Source organism: Peromyscus maniculatus, chromosome 11 (assembly GCF_049852395.1).
Source record: "Peromyscus maniculatus bairdii isolate BWxNUB_F1_BW_parent chromosome 11, HU_Pman_BW_mat_3.1, whole genome shotgun sequence".
Lineage (NCBI taxonomy): Eukaryota > Metazoa > Chordata > Mammalia > Rodentia > Cricetidae > Peromyscus > Peromyscus maniculatus.
Genome location: NC_134862.1, coordinates 82,366,111 through 82,388,207, shown reverse-complemented (window position 1 = coordinate 82,388,207; position 22,097 = coordinate 82,366,111). Strand labels below are relative to the sequence as shown.

The 22,097-nt window shown below is 37.6% G+C and overlaps 1 protein-coding gene and 1 long non-coding RNA gene across 2 annotated transcripts in view; one reads left to right on the top strand and one right to left on the bottom strand.

Moving 5' to 3' along the window:
• The window catches only part of LOC143267833 (uncharacterized), a 47,440-nt gene that overhangs the window by 2,562 nt on the left and 22,781 nt on the right, over nucleotides 1–22,097 (bottom strand). The window contains exon 2 of the long non-coding RNA XR_013043410.1: nucleotides 3,609–3,797. This is a non-coding gene — a long non-coding RNA (uncharacterized LOC143267833). The remainder of the gene's footprint in view (nucleotides 1–3,608; nucleotides 3,798–22,097) is intronic.
• LOC102925721 (olfactory receptor 10J1-like) lies at nucleotides 7,709–8,641 on the top strand. The gene has a single exon (XM_042270447.2). It carries the CDS (start codon nucleotides 7,709–7,711, stop codon nucleotides 8,639–8,641), a length of 933 nt encoding a protein of 310 aa, XP_042126381.2.

Below are 22,097 nucleotides of genomic sequence, written 5' to 3'. Positions count from 1 at the left end.
GTGGATACTCAATTATATTTGTTTATTCAATAAATGAGGAAAGCATCCTCAGACATAGAATAACAGACAATTACTTTCCTTGGCATGTTTATTCTGGGTTCACTGGTTTGTTAACAAAACATGTTCCAATTTCTAAGATACAGGCTGTTCCTGTGAGTCACTAACCAAAGACAAAGAGGTTTACTCTACTAATTGCCCAAATTCCTAATGAGGCACCTGGGATGGGGACTCATGCTAGTTCTCAAGTGCCCCCTGTGCCTAGAAATGATTTCTCAAGGGAAGTCTTCAGAATACTGGGTTTGATAGGCCTGTTTCTCTTTCTGGGTAAACCCGAGGCAGCATTCTTAGATTTAGTTTCCAGAGGTTTCTGCTCTGCTGAGAGACCTTCTGAGGCCAAGAGAATCAAAGCTTTAGCCTGGAGTTCGTCACTGCACTATGAAAGTCCTTCTGACACTCCGGAAATGCTTACCTGCTTGCCTTGGCATTTTTAACTTTTTCTATTCTGGCCTCGTGGAACATCCCATCTCAGGTCTTTCTGTTTTCAATTTCAGGCACTCCAGCTCCTAAGAAAATATCTATGATTTCCTTTTCCAAGTTTTCTAGAAGTAAGTGCTTGTTGGAATGCAAAATAAAATTTAAAAAAATAAGAGAATTGATTTTTAATTTTTCTGATTTTCTTCATCTCATGCTCTCTCTTTCTGACAATTTTAATGATATTGAAGTTCCAGACTTTATTGATAACTTTTATGATGACTGGTGGAGACCTAAAGTGAAATATACTATTCTTGGGGGTTTCCTTTTAAATAATGGAAGAATCTGCTGAAAGTCAAGGCAAAGACAGTAAATAAGACTGCCTTTGTAGTCCCGGACTTGTCATGTGCTACTAAAGGTCTGCGTGTCTTTCGAGACAGCTATGATGAGAGTCAGGAGTTGTTCTTACAGCCAGCGACTCCTTCTCTTCTTGCCCAGACATCTTCCTTGGATATTCATCCTGTAGGATTTTCCTTCAGTGGAAAAACTTGACATGTGCGTTTATACATTCCAGAGCCTCACATCTGCCTTACCAATGAGGAGATATGTGTGTCTGGCAAGTGGTTTATCCCACTGAGCCTCAATTTTTCTATCAAAAAATTAATAATGATTTGTGCACTTGCAGAATAATTTTCAAGATTAACATCATGTAGCCTTGTCTACACCAGATAACACATTTAACCATATGTTAGTTACTATAGTTTGTTTTTAACTACTTCAGCCATATCTAGTTGACAGGTCAGATTTGTAGTTCTAACATTTTTTCAACCTAAAAGCTACTTTGATTCCATTTTTTTTTAATGTTCAGTCTTGGGTCAGGGGACTTGTTCAGTATCTTTTCAGAAACATAATCTGGGCATCTAGATACTATTTCCATATATATATATATATATTTGGCTTGCCATATGTGTGTGTGCGTGTGTGTGTGTGTGTGTGTGTGTGTGTGTGTGTGTGTGTAAGTGAATATATAGTATATTGCCTCAGGGATTCTACATGCATTTGGAGCAGAGGACAAAAGGGAACACCATTTTTCCCTGAACTTCTCCTTCGCACCAGGTATTAATAGCTGTGTTATAAGTCCATGACTGTGACTCTTCAGAGAGAACCTACAAACAAACCCCTAAGAAAATAAACAAATCCTCACGTCTAAAGCCATTCTCCTAAAGAGAATGAATTCACTTCCTGGCATCAGCATTCCATCTGTCAGTCCCTCAGCTGAGACAGAATTTTTTCTTCCAGTACCTAGATTTTTCAGCAGCAAAGGGTTTGGAGCTACAGGTCAGGATATCCAGGCTTCAGAGTTACTCTGCCATATCTGTGATACTGGGCAACTCTTTTGTCCTTTCTGGAATTATTTCTTCATATGTCTGCCATGTAGAATAAAGGAAGCTCTTTGAAGAAAAAGTCCTGAAACATTTCTTCTATCATTTTTTAAATGGAGCTGCTTACCTAAACATAGATTGAAGACTGATAACCAAGTCTATATCCATTTGTGTGTCCCTTCTGAATTTTAAGTGGTAAGACAACATTTACATCCTCTGTCTGTCTTTCTCTATACTATCCCTTTGTGGCTGTTCTCTCAGGCAGCCTTCCAATTTCTCCACTTAATGAGTGCTGTAGACATTACTGCTTCCTGTCTGTTATATATCAGCTTTTCTTTTGCTTGGCTGCTTCAGACACTCCTTATGCCTGCAATGCCCCTAAAGGTAGGAATCATGTGCTCTAAATCTCATTGCCTCAAAGCTCTGAAGTCTAGATTTTTTACCTAATTACTGTGTCCTGGCTCTGAGTACCCAAGGTAGAGCTTCTATGGATATCCAACAGAAGGATGAGTCTCTTCCTGCATGCAGAAAGTGCTTAAAAGCATTCTCTCATGCACTGGTTCATTTAACAAGTATTTATCAATGACTTAAAAGAAGTCAAATATTGGATTGGTTCTATAGTTCTGGAACTAAACATGTATGAATAATCAAAGGGCTCATTTGAAAACCTAACTCCTAACAATGGGAGTGGGTTTATCTCTGAATCTTTTGCATGGTCTTGGGACTTTTTCCTCTTATTGGGCTGCCATGTACAAACTTGATATAATGGCTTTTGCCTTGTTGTATCTTGTTTTGTCCTGTTTGGTTGTTTTCTCTAAGAGGACTGTTCTTTTCTGAGGAGGAAAGAGAAGGGAGTGGATCTGGGGAAGAGGGGAGGTGGGAGAAAGAATCTGGGAATGGAAGGATTGTAAACTGTTGTCGGGATGTATTGTTTGAGAAAAGAATCTATTTTCAATTTAAAATAAGAAAATTTAAAAGAAAGTCAACAAATAATTGCAATCACATGTGGCAAAAGTAATCAAAGAATAAATAAAATGTTAAGAACAAATAATGAAAGGGATATATAAATAGAAAATATTAGATGGACCAACCATAAGGATATTTTTAAAATCCCCACCTATGATGTAATATGTATTTATTATCGTTCAGCACTCATCTTACTTCCCTCTCTGTGATGATTGCCTTGCCCTGTGTCAGTGCCACTTCTTACTCTAACGTTACTGTAAGGACTGGTGTTGGAAGGTAAATTCTCTCCTTTCTTTGGATGCTCCTGGGGCTTTGATTTCATGTACACATATTAGTATTAATTGTTAATTCAACAAATTAAAAATAACCAACTTAAGTTTTGAGTGACCTGCATTGACTCCATAGATCAGTTTGGGACTAGGTGAAATTGTGAGAGCATTGTCTTAGAATTCATAGACATAACCATTTATTTCAAACTCCTTTACAATGGTTCATTAAGGTTTTGAAATTTTCTCCATAAAGGTCTTTATCGTGAATACTTGATATTTTTTTGAAATGATGATAAATGATATGTTTCCTAGATTTAATTTTGTATCACTTTGTTGAATACAGAAACGCAGGGAAGTTTAACATAATAAGTTTTGTGCCAAAAAGCTTGCTAAGGTTTCTTAATAATTCTGATAACTTGTCAGTACCATCTATTGAATTTTCTATGAATGCAATCTGGAAAAAAAGGCCAGTTTTATTTCTTCTTCTTCAATCTTTGAATCTTTAATTTCTTTTTCTTACCTTACTGGGATGGCTAGAATATCCAATGTAATGTTGAAGAGAAGTAGATAAAGCCATCACGTTTATCTTGTTCTTAATCATGAAGCAAACCCTTCAATTCCTTGGCACCAAGTATGATGTTGACTGTAGGATTGCTGCCTGTCTTTATCAGCTGAGAGAAAATATTTTATTCTCAGCTTTCCACAGGTTCTTCTCAAGTGCAAATATCGAAAAAAATTAAAACCTGTGTTAGTAGCAATTCAAGGAAATCATATGACTTTACCTCTTTAAACTCTTTTCTGATGAAGCATATATTTGGAATCTTCTAATTCTAAACAAATTCCCATCCTAAAACAAAACTTTGCCCTTTAATCATTTTTATATACTGATAGATTTAATTTGTTAATATCTCATGGAAGAATGTGCCTATATTTCAGATGCAGATTGGCTTTAAAGTGTTATCTATGGTGCTATAACATTGCAACTTTGTTAATATTGATGTTTTGAAGTAAGTTTCTTATATTTTTCACTGATTGGATTTTTCATTTATTTTTAAATTTTCAGTATAATCATGCTATTTCTCTCTTTTCTTTCCTGCTTCCAAATATTGCCATATGGCTCCCCCCTTCTGCTTAAAATCCATGGCCTTTTAATCTCATTAATTGCTATTACATGCATATATATTCCTAAATATAACCCAGTCAGTCTGTATCATGTTAGTTTTGTGGTGTTTTCAGGGCTATTTGACACCAATTCACATGCTCTCCTCTGGAGATGACTATCTGTCTCTTCCAGCCTTCCTCCCTTGCCTGTGGTTCTTAGTGTATGGTTGAAGCCTTGTGCTCCACTGCCATCCTTTCTGGCATGTCCATTGGTGTCATCCTTACTCATGTCATGTTTAGACAGTCAAGTTGTTGATACTTTGTGGGTATAGCTTCTGACATTATGAAGGACACAAATTTCATAGCAAAGTCCCTAATCTTAATCTGCACCCTCTTTGGGTAAGCCTCGGTTCTTGAGTGTTATGTAGATGTATCCACAGGGACTGGGCTCCACAGCCCTGAATTTTGATTGCATTTTTTTTTTTTACCAGAGAATTTGTGTTGCCCTCCGTGGGCTGGGCTTTCCTACATTAATTTAGACAGCCTCTCAAAGACATGACCACAGACAAACTTGATCTAGTCAATTCTTCAATTGAGGTTTCTCCTTTAGATGACTCTAGGCTGTGTCAAGTTGAGAATTAAGTTTGACCAAGAAATGGGGCTTCTTGGAGGTTTGGTTTATTTGTCTCTAATTGATTCTTGAGAAGTTCACACAATGTTTTGATCATTGTCACCCCTCCCCATCTGCTTCCAGATATACCTCTTCCATGTCCACACAAATTTGTATCCTTTTTTTAACCTATCAAGTCCAATTTGTTTTTCTCTTATATTCTTAGATGTGTGACTTTCCACTGATTTATGGTCAACTTACCAGAGACAGCATTAAGTCTTAAAGAAAACTGACTCTTCTTCTTCAAGAAGCTATCAATTTCCAATAGCTCCTCTGCTTGGGTGGGATTTCATATATACCTCCTTTTTCTGTGTTGATATTTGGTCTGAGCTTGTACAAGGATTGTGTATGTAACAATTGCTCTGACTTCTTATGTGCAGCTGTCCCATTGTGTCTGAAGGACACTGTTTCCCTGTGTTCACTGACCACCTCTGGCTCTTACAGACTTTCTGCCTTTTCTGCTGCAATGATTCCTGGGCCTTGGGAGGTGATATAGATGAGCATTCTATGAGCTTATTCTAAACCTCAGACAGATGTACATATCTGTGTGAATTACCATCTACTATGAATAGACAGTTGTCTGATGAGGGTTGAGATATGCATTCATCTATGACTATAAGAATAAGTCATTAGGATTCAGTTGTGTGTGTGTGTGTGTGTGTGTGTGTGTGTGTGTGTGTGTATGTGTGTGTGTGTGTGTGTGTGTGAATAATTGTTGTAAGTCCTCTCCTGGGGCTTAGAACCTCTCTATCCACAGGTTTTTGGCTCAATAATGGTGCCAGGTATAAGTTTTCTCAATTAAATATTGTATATTGGTAACTAACTTATTCCTGGGAGTATAACCATTTCATTTTACTAAAAATACATTGAAATAAAATTGTGAAGCTACTTTTATTCTTTTTACTCTGAATCTTCCCTACTTATGTTCTTTTATTTATTATTATGAAAGTTTATTCATGTCTTCTCTTATTTTCTTGATCAATTTCACTAGCATCCTACATTCAAACTTATAAACATTTACCTTTATATGCCTTATAATTTTATTCTTTTTTATGTTAGTACCATCCAATTCCTATTATTTTTCTTTCTACTTTTTGTCTTTATTATTTTATAATTTAATGAGATGGGACATTCTACTGGTTAGTATTAGCCTCTTTTAAAAATGAACATCTTAAAGTACAAATTTAACTCTAATAATCTGCTATGAACATCTTCTATGTTTTGGTATAATATTATTTTATTACTATTTGGTTCTAAATAGTTCCCAGTTATCATAATGAGCTCTTGTAACCATGGGTTAGAATTCCAAACATAGACTTTTTTAAGCTATTTTTTTAATTTTCTAATTTGATTACTCTCTACTAAGAATGTAGTTATCTTTTTAAAGATAACTTAATTTTAAGAAAATTTTCGATACCAATTTCATGGAATATAAGCAATTATTTCTATAATTTCTAAAAAGGATCAACATGTACTTGATCAGCATGCTTTAAATCAGGTTCTTGAATAAAACTAATTAAATTCTATCTTTAGTTGTAGTCCAATGACTCAGTCTATCATTTATGAAGGAATGAGTTGGTCATTATTTGTTTATTTTGTTTTTGTTTTCAAGACAGGGTTTCTCTGTGTAGTCCTGGCTGTCCTGGAACATCCTCTGGAGACCAGGCTGGCTTCCAACTCAGAGATCTGCCTGCCTCTGTCTCTCAAGTGCTGGAATTAAAGGTGTGCACCAACACTGCCCAGCCTTGTTTTGTTTTTAATTTCATTTGGGTGTGTGTGCTCTTGTATGTGAAAGTACACATTATGTGCAGGCATGTGTGCATGTGTGTGCCTGCATGGAGGCCAGGTGCCAATCTCAGCTGCTCCCTAGATATCATCCTCTTTGTTTTGTTTATTTTTTTTTAATTTTCTAACAGAGTCTTTCATTGGCTTGGAACTAATTGAGGCTAATCTGACTGGCTGTGATCCCCAAGGATCTTCCTGTCTCTACCTTCCCAATTCTGGGATTACAAGCACATGGCCCCATCAGAGAGGCAGAAGATGGGAGTGAGTTTGAGATCCACAGCCAAACCTGATGAAGAGAGAGAGTCTAAATTGGAAGTCCTAACCCCATGAAAGAGGGTGTGGAAAGATTACAGGGATCATAGTGTGTAGAGGCTGCAAGGAGAACTGGCCAAAGAATCCACTAAGCAGGACTTGTATGGGCTCACAGAGACTGAAGAGGCAAGCGTGAGGGCTATGTGGGTCTGCACGAAAGTCCTCTGTGTATATGTTATAGCTGGTAGGTTGGTGTTGCCCTGGGACTCTTAACAGTCAAGTAGATGTATCTCTGATTCTTTTGCCAGCCCTTAGGACATTTCTTCTCCTATTGGGTTGCCTTGTCCGGCCTCAATATGACTTTTGCCTTGATTTCCTGTATCTTGTTTTGTCCTGTTTGGCTGTCATCTCTTAGAGGCTTGCTCTTTTCTGAAGAGGAAACAGAGATGGGTGGTTCTGAGAGACAAGGGGGTTGGAGGGAGCTGGTAGGAGTAGAAGGAAGGGAAACTGTGGTCAGGATGTATTATATGAGAGAAGAATCTATTTTCAATAAAATCCAAGTAACTTTTTAAAAGCGCATGCCACCATACCTGGCTTTTATTTGTATATATTTTAAAATGTAAGTTATAGTGATTGGATGTAGGGAGCCACGTTTTGGAGATGAAGACTTTATGGATTGAACTTCCATACAGCTCCATCCATGGAGTTTTGAACTGACTCTGCTATACAGGATCTTCACTCTGCAGTATACTCAGAGTCATCTCTGACACTAAGACATAGTGTTGACCTTCTCTTTATCTTTCAGATCTGAAATGAAGAGAGCCAACTTCACGGGGGTAAGAGAGTTTGTTTTCCAAGGTTTCTCCAATTTCCAAGAATACCAATTCATACTATTTGTTGTCTTCCTTGCCCTATACATCCTGACTCTGGCTGGCAATGTCATCATTGTGACCATTATCCGTATTGACCACCACCTTCACACCCCCATGTATTTCTTCTTAAGTGTTCTCTCCACTTCAGAGACCTTCTATTCCCTGGTCATCATCCCACGAATGCTTGGGAGCCTTGTGGGTTTGAGCCAAACCATCTCCCTGGAGTGCTGTGGGACACAGCTCTTTTTTTTCCTTGGATTTGGAATCAACAACTGTCTCCTGCTAGCAGTCATGGGCTATGATCGCTATGTGGCCATCTGCAACCCACTTCGTTATAGCATCGTCATGAACTGGAGAGTGTGTGTCATTCTGGCATCTTCGATTTGTGCCACAGGGTTCTTTCTCTCTCTAGTTCAGGTGATGTCCATTTTCAGGCTGCCCTTTTGCCACTCACTGATTGAACATTTCTTCTGTGATGTCCGACCTGTTTTGAATCTGGCCTGTGCAGTGCCAGTCATCAATGACATCTTGACATTAGCTCTTACCCTCCTAGTAATCACAGCACCTGCCACTTTCCTGTTTATCTCCTACGTCCTCATTATTTCCACTATTCTCAAGATTGCCTCAGCTGATGGCTGGAAGAAAACTTTCGCCACCTGCAGCTCCCACCTCACTGTGGTAGTGATCCATTATGGTTGTGCCTCCATTGTCTACTTCAAGCCCAAGTCAGAGAACACCAGAGACCAGGACCAGCTGATTTCAGTGACTTACACTGTTATAACACCTCTACTAAACCCTGTTGTGTATAGTCTGAGAAACAAAGAGGTCCAGGATGCTCTGAGGAAAGTATTGGGTAGGAAATCCCTATCATAGTTGCTAATTTATGAGCAAATAATTTCATCTTTTTCATATGGAACATGATACATAAAGTTATAAAGCCAGGATCTCGTGTGATTAGAAGTCTCATATGTCATAGCAAGGGTCAAGGCCAGGACTAAAGAAGAGCTGTGAGCCAGCCTCTAATAATTGTGTTACATTTCTTTACCCTCATTGTTAACATAATAAAAACACAGGTCATTTGCAAGACCTGTGCACAGACAGCCATTGGCCCTACTCCAGAAGATAATTACAAGGTCAAAGTATGATCTTATGTTCATTTTGAGCTTAAATTTAAAGGGACCAATCTATTTCTTGCTAAATTATAAAAAACACATTAAACATTACTCAATGGAATATTCTCTTAATATAAATTAGATAGATGTTTGAGCAAGTGGTGAATAGAAAGGATAAGTACAGACATCTAACTGCCTTGTGTTTTAATAAGATAAGCAATGCAAAACTAAAGAGACCTTTTAAGAAATGAATTTGTAATGAGCTAAAACTTTCCAGACAAACTATCTTCAAGCAGCCACACATGGAACTCCAAAGTAACTCCACAATTACTATCTGCAACAGGTAGAACTACTAATGTAGGGGAATAAGGAGAGGCAGTATAGAGGAAAGGGAACATCAAATGGAAAACCTTTCTAATCAACATAGGATAGCCATGGGAGTTTGGCCATTTCATCTGAATGCAAGTGACTTGGTCTATTCTTTGCTTCTTATTGATGAGAAGTCAGATGGTGGAGAGCAGTATGGGGGGGGGACTAATAATAAAGCAGCCTTCATAGAAAAGAAACTAAGTCTCAGAAAGGAAGAGGAGACTCGAGGGAGACGATCACTGAGAATTCTCTAAAACTGGCAAAGAAGGAAAGGTTAGGAAGAAATCTTCTGAGAACTTCCTGAGAGTTGAGTCAAATTGTGAGATGCCATGGTGAGGAGGGTTAGAGGGGCAGAAGGAATTTAGCAGAAGTCTTTCTAATGGAGCCTCCCTCTTCCACTTGTAAGCCAAGTTATCAGGGCAAGGAAAAGGAATTTGGTGGAAATTCCCACCAGGACAGCTCCTTTGTGAAATAAATTAGATGATTCCATTACTGCTGAAAAACTGAGCAATGTAAATAGTCAGGAATTCTGACATGAAGACTCCCATAAAATTCAATTAAACTGAGTTAGAAATGAAACAATAACAGACTATTTACTCTTCCTTACCTCAAAAAATGAAAAAAGAGAACAATAGAGGTAAATTTTAGATTCAATTTGTGGGAAGACATAAGTGACGAATAAAACTTAGTAATTGGAGGGCATAATTATTGAGCAAATAAAAGTGTTTTATTATATCAAGAAATTAACTTCAATAACTACAAAGAATACATGAGTATACATAATTCTCTTTGTAAAATGTTGTCAAAATACAGAAATATCAAATAAAATATGTGCATGTGATACACCATGTATGCAGGGAAATAAATCTAAGAAAGTTCCCCTTTCTGTCTGCCTTTTCATTCAGAATCCCTAATAGTCCTGATGGAGGAAAAATTACCTAGATTTTTCATGGAAACCCAGTCAGTCAATGATGAGTAATCCAGGCTGAGTAAAAAATGAATTTGGGGTTCTGCTCTTTGCTTTCCTTCTAATTTTCCTCACAATGCCCTGTAGTGAATCCAGTTCTGGGCAACATTTCCTAGCCTGGAGGAAAAGAAACCTCATCCATGCTCATGTCTACCTCTGCTTGTCAGATTCCAGGAAGATACATGACCCACAGTCAACCTTAGTGTCAAACATTGAGAGGACTTTGGTATTTCTGTGGTCTTTCATCAGTGTGATTCTTGCACTTCATGTCTTGCTTGTGGAGAGCCTGGGGCCATTCTGTGTCCACCATCTCTCCATCACCCTTTTATAGTCTTAGACTGTTCAGCTGTACTTGTGGTTCTATGATGTAGTGAATGGAGTCAACTTGGCATATCCTCAAACCATTCACCTAACACCTCACTTACCTACCCCTCCCTGCCAGGACTCAAGCCTTTCTGAGAGGCTTCTCTGGAATGTGAGGAACATTCATACTCCTCTGATGCACTGATTCCTTTCAGTCCTTGATAAGGGCATCAAGGTTTAGCTGGTGGCAGGAGCAAGAGTCTGCCTTCCTCAGTATCCCACTGACTGCAATGTTGTCTTTGCCAAAGGTTGTATGTCTTTATGTTATTCAAACAGAAAACCCCAAATTCTTCTCAGCTACATACTTGATGGGTGATGTCACTCTGTATGCTGAGAATGTGTTGCTCTAGTCTGTTGATAAATACAGTGCTGATTGGCCAGTAGCCAGGCAGGTAGTATAGGGGGGATAAGCGGACAAGGAGAACTGGGAAGAGGAAGGCTGAGTGAGGAGATACCAGCCTGCTCTCCAGGGAGTAGCAGGTAATGGCACACAGGTAAAGCCACGGAACACATGGCAACATATAGATTAACAGAAATGAGCTGAGTTTAAGTGTAAGAGCTAGTGAGTAGTAAGCCTGAGCTAATGGAGGAGCAGTTATAAATAATATTAAGCCTCTGTGTGATTACTTTATAAAGGGCAGCGGGACTGTGGGTGAGATATTTGTCCTGACCTCAGGCCAGGCAGGACACAGGAAATCTTCCAGCTATACAAACTCACATTGTGTTTTCCACATATAGAATATTTTAGCGCTCAGATTTTGATATTCAAAATCATTCTCTCCAAACTACAAAAGGATTTCCCCTCTAGAAAAGTCTGCTAAACTTAAAACCTGTTTCAGTTTTTAATAAAAATGTTTCAGTTATAAGTTTTTAAAAGTCTGTTTTAAATGCAGTTGGCTTCCCTTATGGCTTATTCTGGTTCTTCCCCAGGACAAATAACACCTCCTAGAACAATGTGGAATAACAATAACAATTGGAAAAAGAGGAGAAGCATTAGATTACTGCCCACAAGATTTCTACCCAGAGTTTGTTTCTTTGGAAATTCAGAAATCATTTACTTCTCATTTGGAACCTTCAGGAAAAAAAGCTCCTGCCATAATCTTATTGCCCTTGAATAGAAAATCCCATTTTAAAAGTATAGCTCTCCCATAGTACACAAGTCTCCATCAGAATGGAGTTCAAATCTCCCTTACTGGAGGTCAATCCTGTCTGCCAGCTATACCTCCATCTGATATGTAGGGTGAGATTTTCCATCTTCCTAGTTAGAAAGAGGGCCTTTTCCTGTTTCTGCGCAGGTCTAGCTCCAATGACCAATACATCTATTGGGTTGACAGAGATTTATTTTCTTGCTAAGAAAGAAAAAGTACTAAGAAAAGACTGTTAAAATACAGGGCCCCAAATCAGTGAGTACCAATAACAAAACAACAAAAGATACAAGTGTAAAGAGGGGAACTGTAAGGACCAAGGGAAATGGGAATTGGAGGGAGAATGGAGAATGTGGGGATTATGGTGATGACAACGTATATTTTTACATATTTGAGTTTGTCAATCAAAGCTAGAAGAGGAGCATTCTGTCTATCCATGGTCACATTCCAGAAACTGTGCTTTTTTCAGTTTTTCCAAGCATTATCCAAGTACATATATGGCCTGATGCGTTTTTATGACATTTGAAAAGATGATTGTCTTTTCGAAATTGTTGATTAGACCTGCACTTTAGGAGAGGCCTTATTTCTTGAAGAAGGAAGTCAGCCTAGAAATACCTAATATACAGTAGACATGCTGGCCATCTGCCCCTTGCTTCCTTGCTTTTCTCTGAAGGGGCAAGTTAAGCTCACAGTGGGCAATTTAATTCCTCTCCTCCTGCTATCTCAAGTAGATTCTCTTTTTATCCAGAAAATATATATAATTGTCTAAGTACTTCCCCCCCGCCTTTTTTTAAAAATATATCTTGGTTACAATTTCCCCTCCCTTCACTCCTCCCAGGTCCTCCCTGCTTCCTCCTCCCATCTGGATCTTTCCCCTTTCTGTCTCTCATAGGATAGAACAGGCTTCTAAGAGATAACCAAATGCAACAAAATAAAATATAATAAGATAAAATATAGAACCCCCATATCAAAGTTGGACAAGGGAAACCAACAGAAGGAAAAGAGCCCAAAGTGGTCACAAGCATCAGAGACAACCTATTCATTAATACTTTCAGGGGTCACACAAAATACTAAACTGAAAGCTATAATATATATATACAGAAGACCTGGGACAGACCCATCCTTGCCCTGTGCTTGTTGCTTCAGTCTCTGTGAGTTCATATGAGGTTTCCTCGGTTGATTTAGAGGGCCTTGTTCTCCTCATGTCCTTCATTCCCCTCTGGCTCTTACACTCTTTCTGCCTCCTCTTCTATGGGATTCCCTGAGCCCTGAAAGGAGGAATTTGATAGAGACTTCCCATTTAGAGCTATGTATTCCAAGTTCTCACTCTGCATAATGGCCATGTTAAACTCAGCCTTACCACAGTTGATTTCCTTATTGATGGTAATTCCTATTTGACTTTAAATACTGGCATTTCCTGGGATTCAAGCTTTTTCTTTTCATGATAACATTTCCAGTGACAAAACATTCTTTTTTTTCCCATTTCAAACTGGAACAACTTACATTGTGGGAATCTTAGTATAGTCACAAAATTTCAATTCAATCACATTTCTGTATTCATTCAATTGGTCAATAGCATTTACACTCATAACTTTTAAATTTCAGTTATACACAGCCATTCTTCTTCTTGGTTTTTTTGGTTGTTATTCATATCATTTCGTACAAATTTTAAAAGCAACATGTGCAACTTACTCACAACATTAATCATACAAACTAAATTCTGATGGCAATTTATTGAGAGTCCATTACGTTGACAAATAAATTACAGGAGATTGACCTAATCCTTTTGATTCTTTGTTACTATTAAAAATTGTTTTCCGGTAGACAGGCACCACAGCGGCGACAAGCAGAGGCAGGTAGGCCCGCAGAGGTAGACAGGCCCAGCAGCCTCAGCCGACAGGGACATACAGGCTCAGCGGCGGCCTGCAGAGGTAGCCCGGCAGCAGCGACAAGCAGAGGCAGGGACGCCTCTAATCCCAACACCCAGGGAAGAAGCTATCTCCGTGGGACGGAACCAGAATGAATCTGAATACTCCGTCTGAGGACAACCCAGGGCCCAGCTGCTGATCCTGCAAAACCCAAAAACTTGGAGGTGTTGGTGAGACTACCCTGCTCAGCTGAAATCCATCCGGGAGAGGATTCAGATCCCTACAGTTTGAAGTCTGAAGAAACAAAATCAGCTGAGGAGTTGACGAATGAACAAAACATGACCTGGGAACACAGAAGAAGGCGCTGCCCAGCCACCAAACCAGATCTCCAGAATCATATACTTCACCAACTGAAATCAGCTGCCCATGAAGAAACAGCCCAATAGCACCAATTTAACCAAGAACTCCTACTGAACCAAGACTAAAAATTAGAACAAGGGAGGCACTCTCAGACACAGACACCACCTGCACCGAGCAGAGGAAGAGATGAGTAGAAGACGCCAGTGCAAAAATACAGGCAACAACATAAAGAAATATATGGCAACATCAGAACCTAGTAATTCTACACCTGCAAGACCTGACCATACCAAGACAGAAGAAACAGAAGAAATCAACCCTAAAAACGACTTTAAGAAGATGATAGAGGCCCTTAAAGAAGAAATAAAACATTCCCTTAAAGAGGAAATAAAAAATTCCCTTAAAAAGGTCATGAAAAACTCCATTAAAGAGGAAATAAAAAACTCCCTTAAAGAAATGGAAGAGAAAATGAACAAAAAATGGGAAGAAATCAAAGAAAGCCAAGAAAAAGCAATTAAACAGATGAAAGAAACATTCCAAGATCTGAAAAATGAATTCAAGACAATAAAGAAAACACATGCTGAGGGAATGCTGGAAATAGAAATCCTGACTAAACAACAGGAACTACAGAAACAAGCATACCCAACTGATTGCAAGAGATGGAACAGAGAATCTCTGACACTGAAGACACAATAGAGAAAATAGATTCGTCAGTCAAAGAAAATACTAAAGACAAAAAAGTCGTAACACAAAACATCCAGGAAATTTGGGACACCATGAAAAGACCAAACCTAAGAATAATAGGGATAGAAGAAGGAGAATACCAACTCAAAGGCACAGAAAATATATTCAACAAAATCATAGAAGAAAACTTTCCTAACCTAAAGAAAGAAATACCTATGAAGATACAAGAAGCTTACAGAACACCAAATAGGCTGGATCCAAAAAAAAAAAAAAAAATCCCCTCGCCACATAATAATCAAAACACTAAACACACAGAACAAAGAAAAAATATTAAGAGCCGCAAAGGAAAAAGACCAAGTAACATATAAAGGCAAACCCATCAGAATAACACCAGACTTCTCAATAGAGATATGAAAGCTAGAAGATCATGGACAAATCTTATGCAGACACTAAGAGACCACGGATGCCAACCCAGACTACTATACCCAGCAAAACTCTCAATCACCATAGGCAGAGTAAACAAAATATTCCAGGATAAAACCAGATTTAATCAATACCTGTCCACAAACCCAACCCTACAGAAAGCACTAGAAGGGAAAATACAACCGAAAGAAGCTAAAACATCCATGAAAAATCAAGCAATAGATAATCCCACACCAACCTACACCAAAGAAGGACAACACAACACAGCCACAAAAAATAACAGGAATTAACAATCACTGGGCATTAATATCCATCAATATCAATGGTCTCAACTCACCTATAAAAAGACACAGGCTAACAGAATTGATAAGAAAACAGGACCCATCCATCTGCTGCATACAAGAAACACACCTTAACTTCAAAGAGAGACACTACCTCCGAGTAAAGGGCTGGGAAAAGGTTTTCCAAGCAAATGGACCCAAGAAACAAGCTGGTGTAGCTATCCTAATATCTAATAAAATATACTTCAAACTAAAATCAATCAAAAGAGATCAGGATGGACATTACATATTTATCACGGGAAAATCCACCAAGATGAAGTCTCAATTCTAAACATTTATGCTCCAAATACAAAAGCACCCACATTCATAAAAGAAACACTACTAAAGTATAAAACAAACATCAAACCCCACACATTAGTAGTGGGAGATTTTAACATACCACTCTCACCAAAAGATAGATCTACTAGACTGAAACTTAACAAAGAAATAAAGGAACAGATGTTATGACTCAAATGGACTTAATAGATATCTACAGAACATTCCATCCTAACACAAAAGAATATACCTTCTTCTCAGCACCCCATGGAACCTTCTCAAAAATTGACCACATGCTTTGACACAAAACAAATCTCCACAGATACAAAAAAAATTGGAATAACCTCCTGTATCTTATCAGACCACCATGCCTTAAAGTTAGACCTCAACAACAACAAAAATTATAGAAAACCCACAAACTCATGGAAACTGAATAATGTCCACCTGAAACATCAATGGGTCAAGGAAGAAATAAAGAAAGAAATTAAAGATTTCCTAGAATTCAATGAAAATGAAAGTACAACATACCCAAACTTATGGGACACTATGAAAGCAGTACTAAGAGGAAAACGCATAGCTCTAAATGCACACATAAAGAAGATGGAGCAATCCCATACCAATGAATTAACAGCACAACTGAAAGCCCTAGAACAAAAAGAAACAAACTCACCCAGGAGAAATAGACGCCAGGAAATAATCAAATTGAGGGCTGAAATCAACGAAATAGAAAACAAGAGAACAATACAAAAAAATCAATGAAACAAAGAATTGGTTCTTTGAAAAAATGAACAAGATAGTCAAACCCCTAGCCAAATTAACCAAAAGGCAAAGAGAGAGCACCCAAATTAACAAAATCAGAAATGAAAAGGGAAACATAACAACAGACAACGAGGAAATCCAGAGAATCATCAGATCATACTTCAAAAACCTGTACTCCACAAAAATGGAAAACCAGGAAGAAATGGACAATTTTCTGGATAAATACCAAATACCAAAATTAAATCAAGACCAGATAAACCATTTAAATAGACCAATAACCCCTAAAGAAATAGAAACAGTCATCAAAAGTCTCCCAACCAAAAAAAGCCCAGGACTAGATGGTTTCAGTGCAGAATTCTACCAGACTTTCAAAGAAGAACTAATACCAATACTCTTCAAAGTGTTCCACAATAGAAACAGAAGGAATACTACCAAACTCTTTTTATGAGGCTACAATTACCCTAATACCCAAACCACACAAAGATGCAACAAAGAAAGAGAACTACAGACCAATCTCCCTCATGAACATTGATGCAAAAATACTCAACAAAACATTGGCAAACAGAATCCAAGAATACATCAAAACAATTATCCATCACGACCAAGTAGGATTCATCCCAGGGATGCAAGGATGGTTCAACATACGAAAATCAGTCAATGTAATACACCATATAAACAAACTGAAAGAAAAAAAACCACATGATCATCTCCTTAGATGCTGAAAAAGCCTTTGACAAAATCCAACACCCCTTCATGATAAAGGTCTTAGAAAGATCAGAAATACAAGGAACATTTCTAAACATAATAAAAGCAATTTATAGCAAGCCAACAGCAAATATCAAATTAAACTAAACAGAGAGAAGCTCAAAGCGATACCACTAAATTCAGGAACAAGACAAGGCTGTCCACTCTCCCCATATTTATTCAATATAGTACTAGAAGTTCTAGCTAGAGCAATAAGACAACAAAAGGAGATCAAAGGGATACAAATTGGCAAGGAAGAAGTCAAACTTTCACTATTTGCAGATGATATGATAGTATACATAAGTGACCCCAAAAACTCTACCAGGGAACTCCTACAGCTGATAAACTCCTTCAGTAAAGTGGCAGGATACAAGATCAACTCAAAAAAGTCAGTAACCCTCCTATACACAAATGATAAAAGGGCCGAGAAAGAAGTCATAGAAACATCACCCTTTACAATAGCCACAAATAATATAAAATACCTTGGGATAACACTAACTAAACAAGTGAAGGACCTTTTTGACAAGAACTTTAAATCTCTAAAGAAAGAAATTGAAGAAGATATCAGAAAATGGAAGGATCTCCCATGCTCATGGATAGGTAGGATTAACATAGTAAAAATGGCAATCTAACCAAAAGCAATCTACAGATTCAATACAATCCCCATCAAAGTCCCAACACAATTCTTCACAGACTTGGAAAGAAAAATATTCAACTTCATATGGAAAAACAAAAGACCCAGGATAGCTAAAAGAATCCTATACGATAAAGCGCAACCTGTGGAGGCATCACCATCCCTGACCTCAAACTCTACTATAGAGCTATAGTAGTAAAAACAGCTGGTACTGGTATAAAAACCGACATACGGACCAATGCAATCAAATTGAAGACCCTGACATTAGTCCATGCACATATGAACACCTCGTTTTTGACAAAGGAGCCAAAACTATACAATGGAAAAAAGAAAGTATCTTCAACAAATGGTGCTGGCATAACTGGATGTCAATATGTAAAAGATTACAAATAGATCCATATCTGTCACTATGCACAAAACTCAAGTCCAAGTGGATCAAAGACCTAAACATAAATCCAGTTACACTAAACTTAATAGAAAAGAAAGTAGGAAGCACTCTTGAACGCATTGGCACCAGAGACCATTTCCTAAATAAAACACCAACAGCACAGACCCTGAGCACAACAATTAATAAATGGGACCTCTCGAAACTGAGAAGGTTTTGCAGGGCAAAAGACACAGTCAATAAGACAAAAAGACAGCCAACAGAATGGGAAAAGATCTTCACCAACTCCACATCTGACAGAGGATTGATCTCCACAGTATATAAAGAACTCAAGAAACTAGACATCAAAATACTGAACAGTCCAATTAAAAAATGGGCTAAAGAGCTAAACAGAGAATTCACAAAACAAGAATCTCAAATGGCTGAAAGACATTTAAAGAAATGCTCAATCTCCTTAATCATCAGAGAAATGCAAATCAAAACGACTCTGAGATACCACCTTACACCTGTCAGAATGGCTAGGATCAAAAACACCAATGACAGTCAATGTTGGAGAGGATGTGGAGCAAAGGGAACACTCCTCCACTGTTGGTGGGAATGTAAACTTGTACAACCACTGTGGAAATCAGTATGGCAGTTTCTCAGAAAATTAGGAATCGAACTACCTCAAGACCCAGCCATCCCACTCTTGGGCATATACCCAAGGAATGCTGATTCATACCATAAAGATACATGCTCAGCTATGTTCATAGCAGCACTATTTGTAATAGCCAGAACCTGGAAACAACCTAGATGCCCGTCAATGGAAGAATGGATGAAAAAAATGCGGTACATATACACAATGGAATACTACTCAGCAGAGAAAAACAATGAAAGCATGAAATTTGCAGGCAAATGGATGGAACTAGAAAAAAATGATCCTGAGTGAGGTAACCCAAACCGAGAAAGTCAGTCATGGTATGTACTCACTCATAAGTGGATTCTAGATATAAAATAAAGAACAATCAGACCACAACCCATAGAACCATGGAGGCTATATATATAGCATGGAGGTCCCTAGGACAGCTATGGCTTATAATAAATTTTGGTTTTACTCAATTATTGAAAAAAAATAGCCAAACGAATGGAAACACATGAACTATGAACCAAAGGCTGAGGGGCCCCCAGCTGGATCAGGCCCTCTGAATAGGTGTGACAGTTGATTGGCTTGATCAGTTTGGGAGGCAACTAGGCAGTGGGACCAAGTCCTGTGCTCATTGCATGAGTTGGCTGTTTGAAACCTGGAGCTTATGCAGGGATACTTGGCTCAGTCTGGGAGGAAGGGACTGGACCTCCCTGGACTGAGTTTACCAGGTTGATCTCAGTCCTCGAGGGAGGATTTGCCCTAGAGGAGGTGAAGATGGGGGGTGGGCTAGGGGTAAGGGGAGGGGATGGGAGGGCGGAGAATTGGGGAACCCGTGACTGATATGTAGAACTGAATGATATTGTTAAATAAAATAAATATTTTTTTTAAAAAAAGGACACCTAGTATTTTGAAATTCAATAAATAATTTCTTAGTATGAGTTTTTCCTATGCAAACTCAAATGCAAAAAAAAATTATTTTCCACTGGTTTAAGGTTCCTGTTGAATCAAAAATTTTCACATTTCTTTAAATTATGTTCGTTGTGATAGTTTTACATTGTAATCTGTGCTGCATCCTGTGTTAATTTTACATAAGGCATGCAGTGTAGATGAAGAATAATTTTTCTTCACAGATGCTCAATTGCTTTGAGCCAATTGTTTGTTAAAAGATTTTTCATGGTACCTTTGTGATATGTCAATCAAGTAGCTGTCCGAGGATCAGCTTCTGGGCTGTCTGTATTGCTACAGTGGCCTGGAGTCTGGTTTCGACCAGTTCCTCTCTCTGTGAACTAAACAAGAACTGTTAAATGACATGATTCCTCTCACTTTTCTATTCCTTCTCCAAACACTCTAGCTTGCCCAAGGCCTGTGGTTTTTAAATCCACATTTTGTAATAAGCTCTTCCATGTCTACAAAAGTCTCACTGAGATGGGAATTCCATCAAATCTACAAATCAATCTGAAAAAGCAATCTCAAGTAATGTTTTGAGTCTTCTGATCATGAAGACAATATTTACCTTCAATTATGTAGTTTTATCTAATTTTTCAGCACATAATATTTATACACGTTTTGTTAACTGTATTCTTAGGCAATTCATTTTCCTTGGAGAAAGTATAAATGATTTTCTTTTGTATGTCTGTTGTGACTGTTGTTGCATTAGAACCCCTCTGTGTAGATCTGGATGGTCTTGAATTCACTATGTATCTCAGGCTAGTCTTATACTCATGTAGTATAAGTCTTATACTTATACTCATTCTGCCTCAGTATCCCAAATGCAGATATTACAGGCATATGCCTCTGCATCTGGCTGATACTACACTTAAAATTTTTATTTCATCATGCTTATTACTGCTCTGCCAAAACTGAATTGATTTTTGTGTTTTGATAATATATGCTATAGTTTTTCTTAATTTAGTCACACCAGGAGTTTGTTGTATCTTATTTCCATAGATATGCTGAGATCTTTTTAAAAATACATATAAACATATATGAAAATAGAGATGATGTTTTTCTCCCTTTCTCATCTATATTTTTTTTGTTTCATTTCATTGCCTTATTCAAAGGGCTAGAATTCCTGCAATTATGTTAAATATGTACAATGGTAGCTATAGTTTTTTTTAAATATGATCCTTATCATCTGAGGTAATTACCATATATTCTTAGCTTTTGTAAAGTTTTTCTTGTAAATGAGTGGTGGGTTTTGTTAAATTATTTTTCTATATTCACTTACATAATCATAAAGTTTCTTATTTAAAATGCTAATGTTACAAATACCAATGCTTGATGTTTGAAAATTGATCTAACTTTGTATTACTGGAATAAATCCAAGATGGTTTATAATTCTTTTTATGCACTGTTGGATCCATAATAATTTTTCTATTATTTTGCTCATATTCTGATGAAGATACTTTTTCTCTAAGCCACAGGACAGAATTTTCTGATGAATTAGTTTGTCTTTCAAGCTGCTGAAATTATGAATATAACATTACTCAAACTATTTTTGTATTATCTTTTTGTAGCTGATGGAGATACTTCTTTCTTGTTTATGGTACTTATGATTTGTGTCTTTTCTAATTCATTTTTATCAGTTTTATACTTATCAATTATATTGTATACTTATCAACTTAATTGATTATTTTTCAATATCTTTCTTAAATGCTTTTTCTATTAATTTATTTCCTTTTTTCCAGGTTTGGTTTTTTTTTTTTTTTTGCTTCTGTTCCTATCTTTGTCACTTCCTCCTTTTTCTTGTTGGAACTTGCCTTCCTTCTTTATTTCTACCTTCTTGGTGTAGCAACTCATTTCCTTGATTTGTTTCCTGCTAAAATACTCATTTCAGTATTGTAGATTCCTTTCTGTATCACTGTTTCAGGTATGTTCACATATTTTTTTTATTCCTTTTTTTTGTATTTCAGTTTTTTCCATGGGACTTTTTAAAGAAGTGTGTTGTTTGACTTCCATGCTGTTTCGATGTTTTCCCTGCAGAGTTTCTGATATTGATATACAGTTTGTGTTCTGGATACTTTTTCTGTCATGTTAGGAAACGCTGACTACTGTATAAGTGCTTTATTTTAGCAGATAGTCACCTGGTTTTCTGGTCCTTCTGTGAGCTATGGTTCCAGTGATACTTTAACTTCTGAGGAATTTTCTGTTAGTTTGCTCTGCTTGTCCCCTCTGGCATTGTGAGGACTCCCCATGTACTCTCCTTGTTTACTCTTTTTCTTTTCCAACCAACATCTTGCATAACAGCCAGTTATCTCTTAAAAACGAAAATCATATCATACCTCTCCCCCAGTTAAAC

Excerpts from the sequence above, each read along its gene's own strand:
- LOC102925721 (XM_042270447.2), top strand. The coding sequence starts at position 7,709 with ATGAAGAGAGCCAACTTCACGGGGGTAAGAGAGTTTGTTTTCCAAGGT.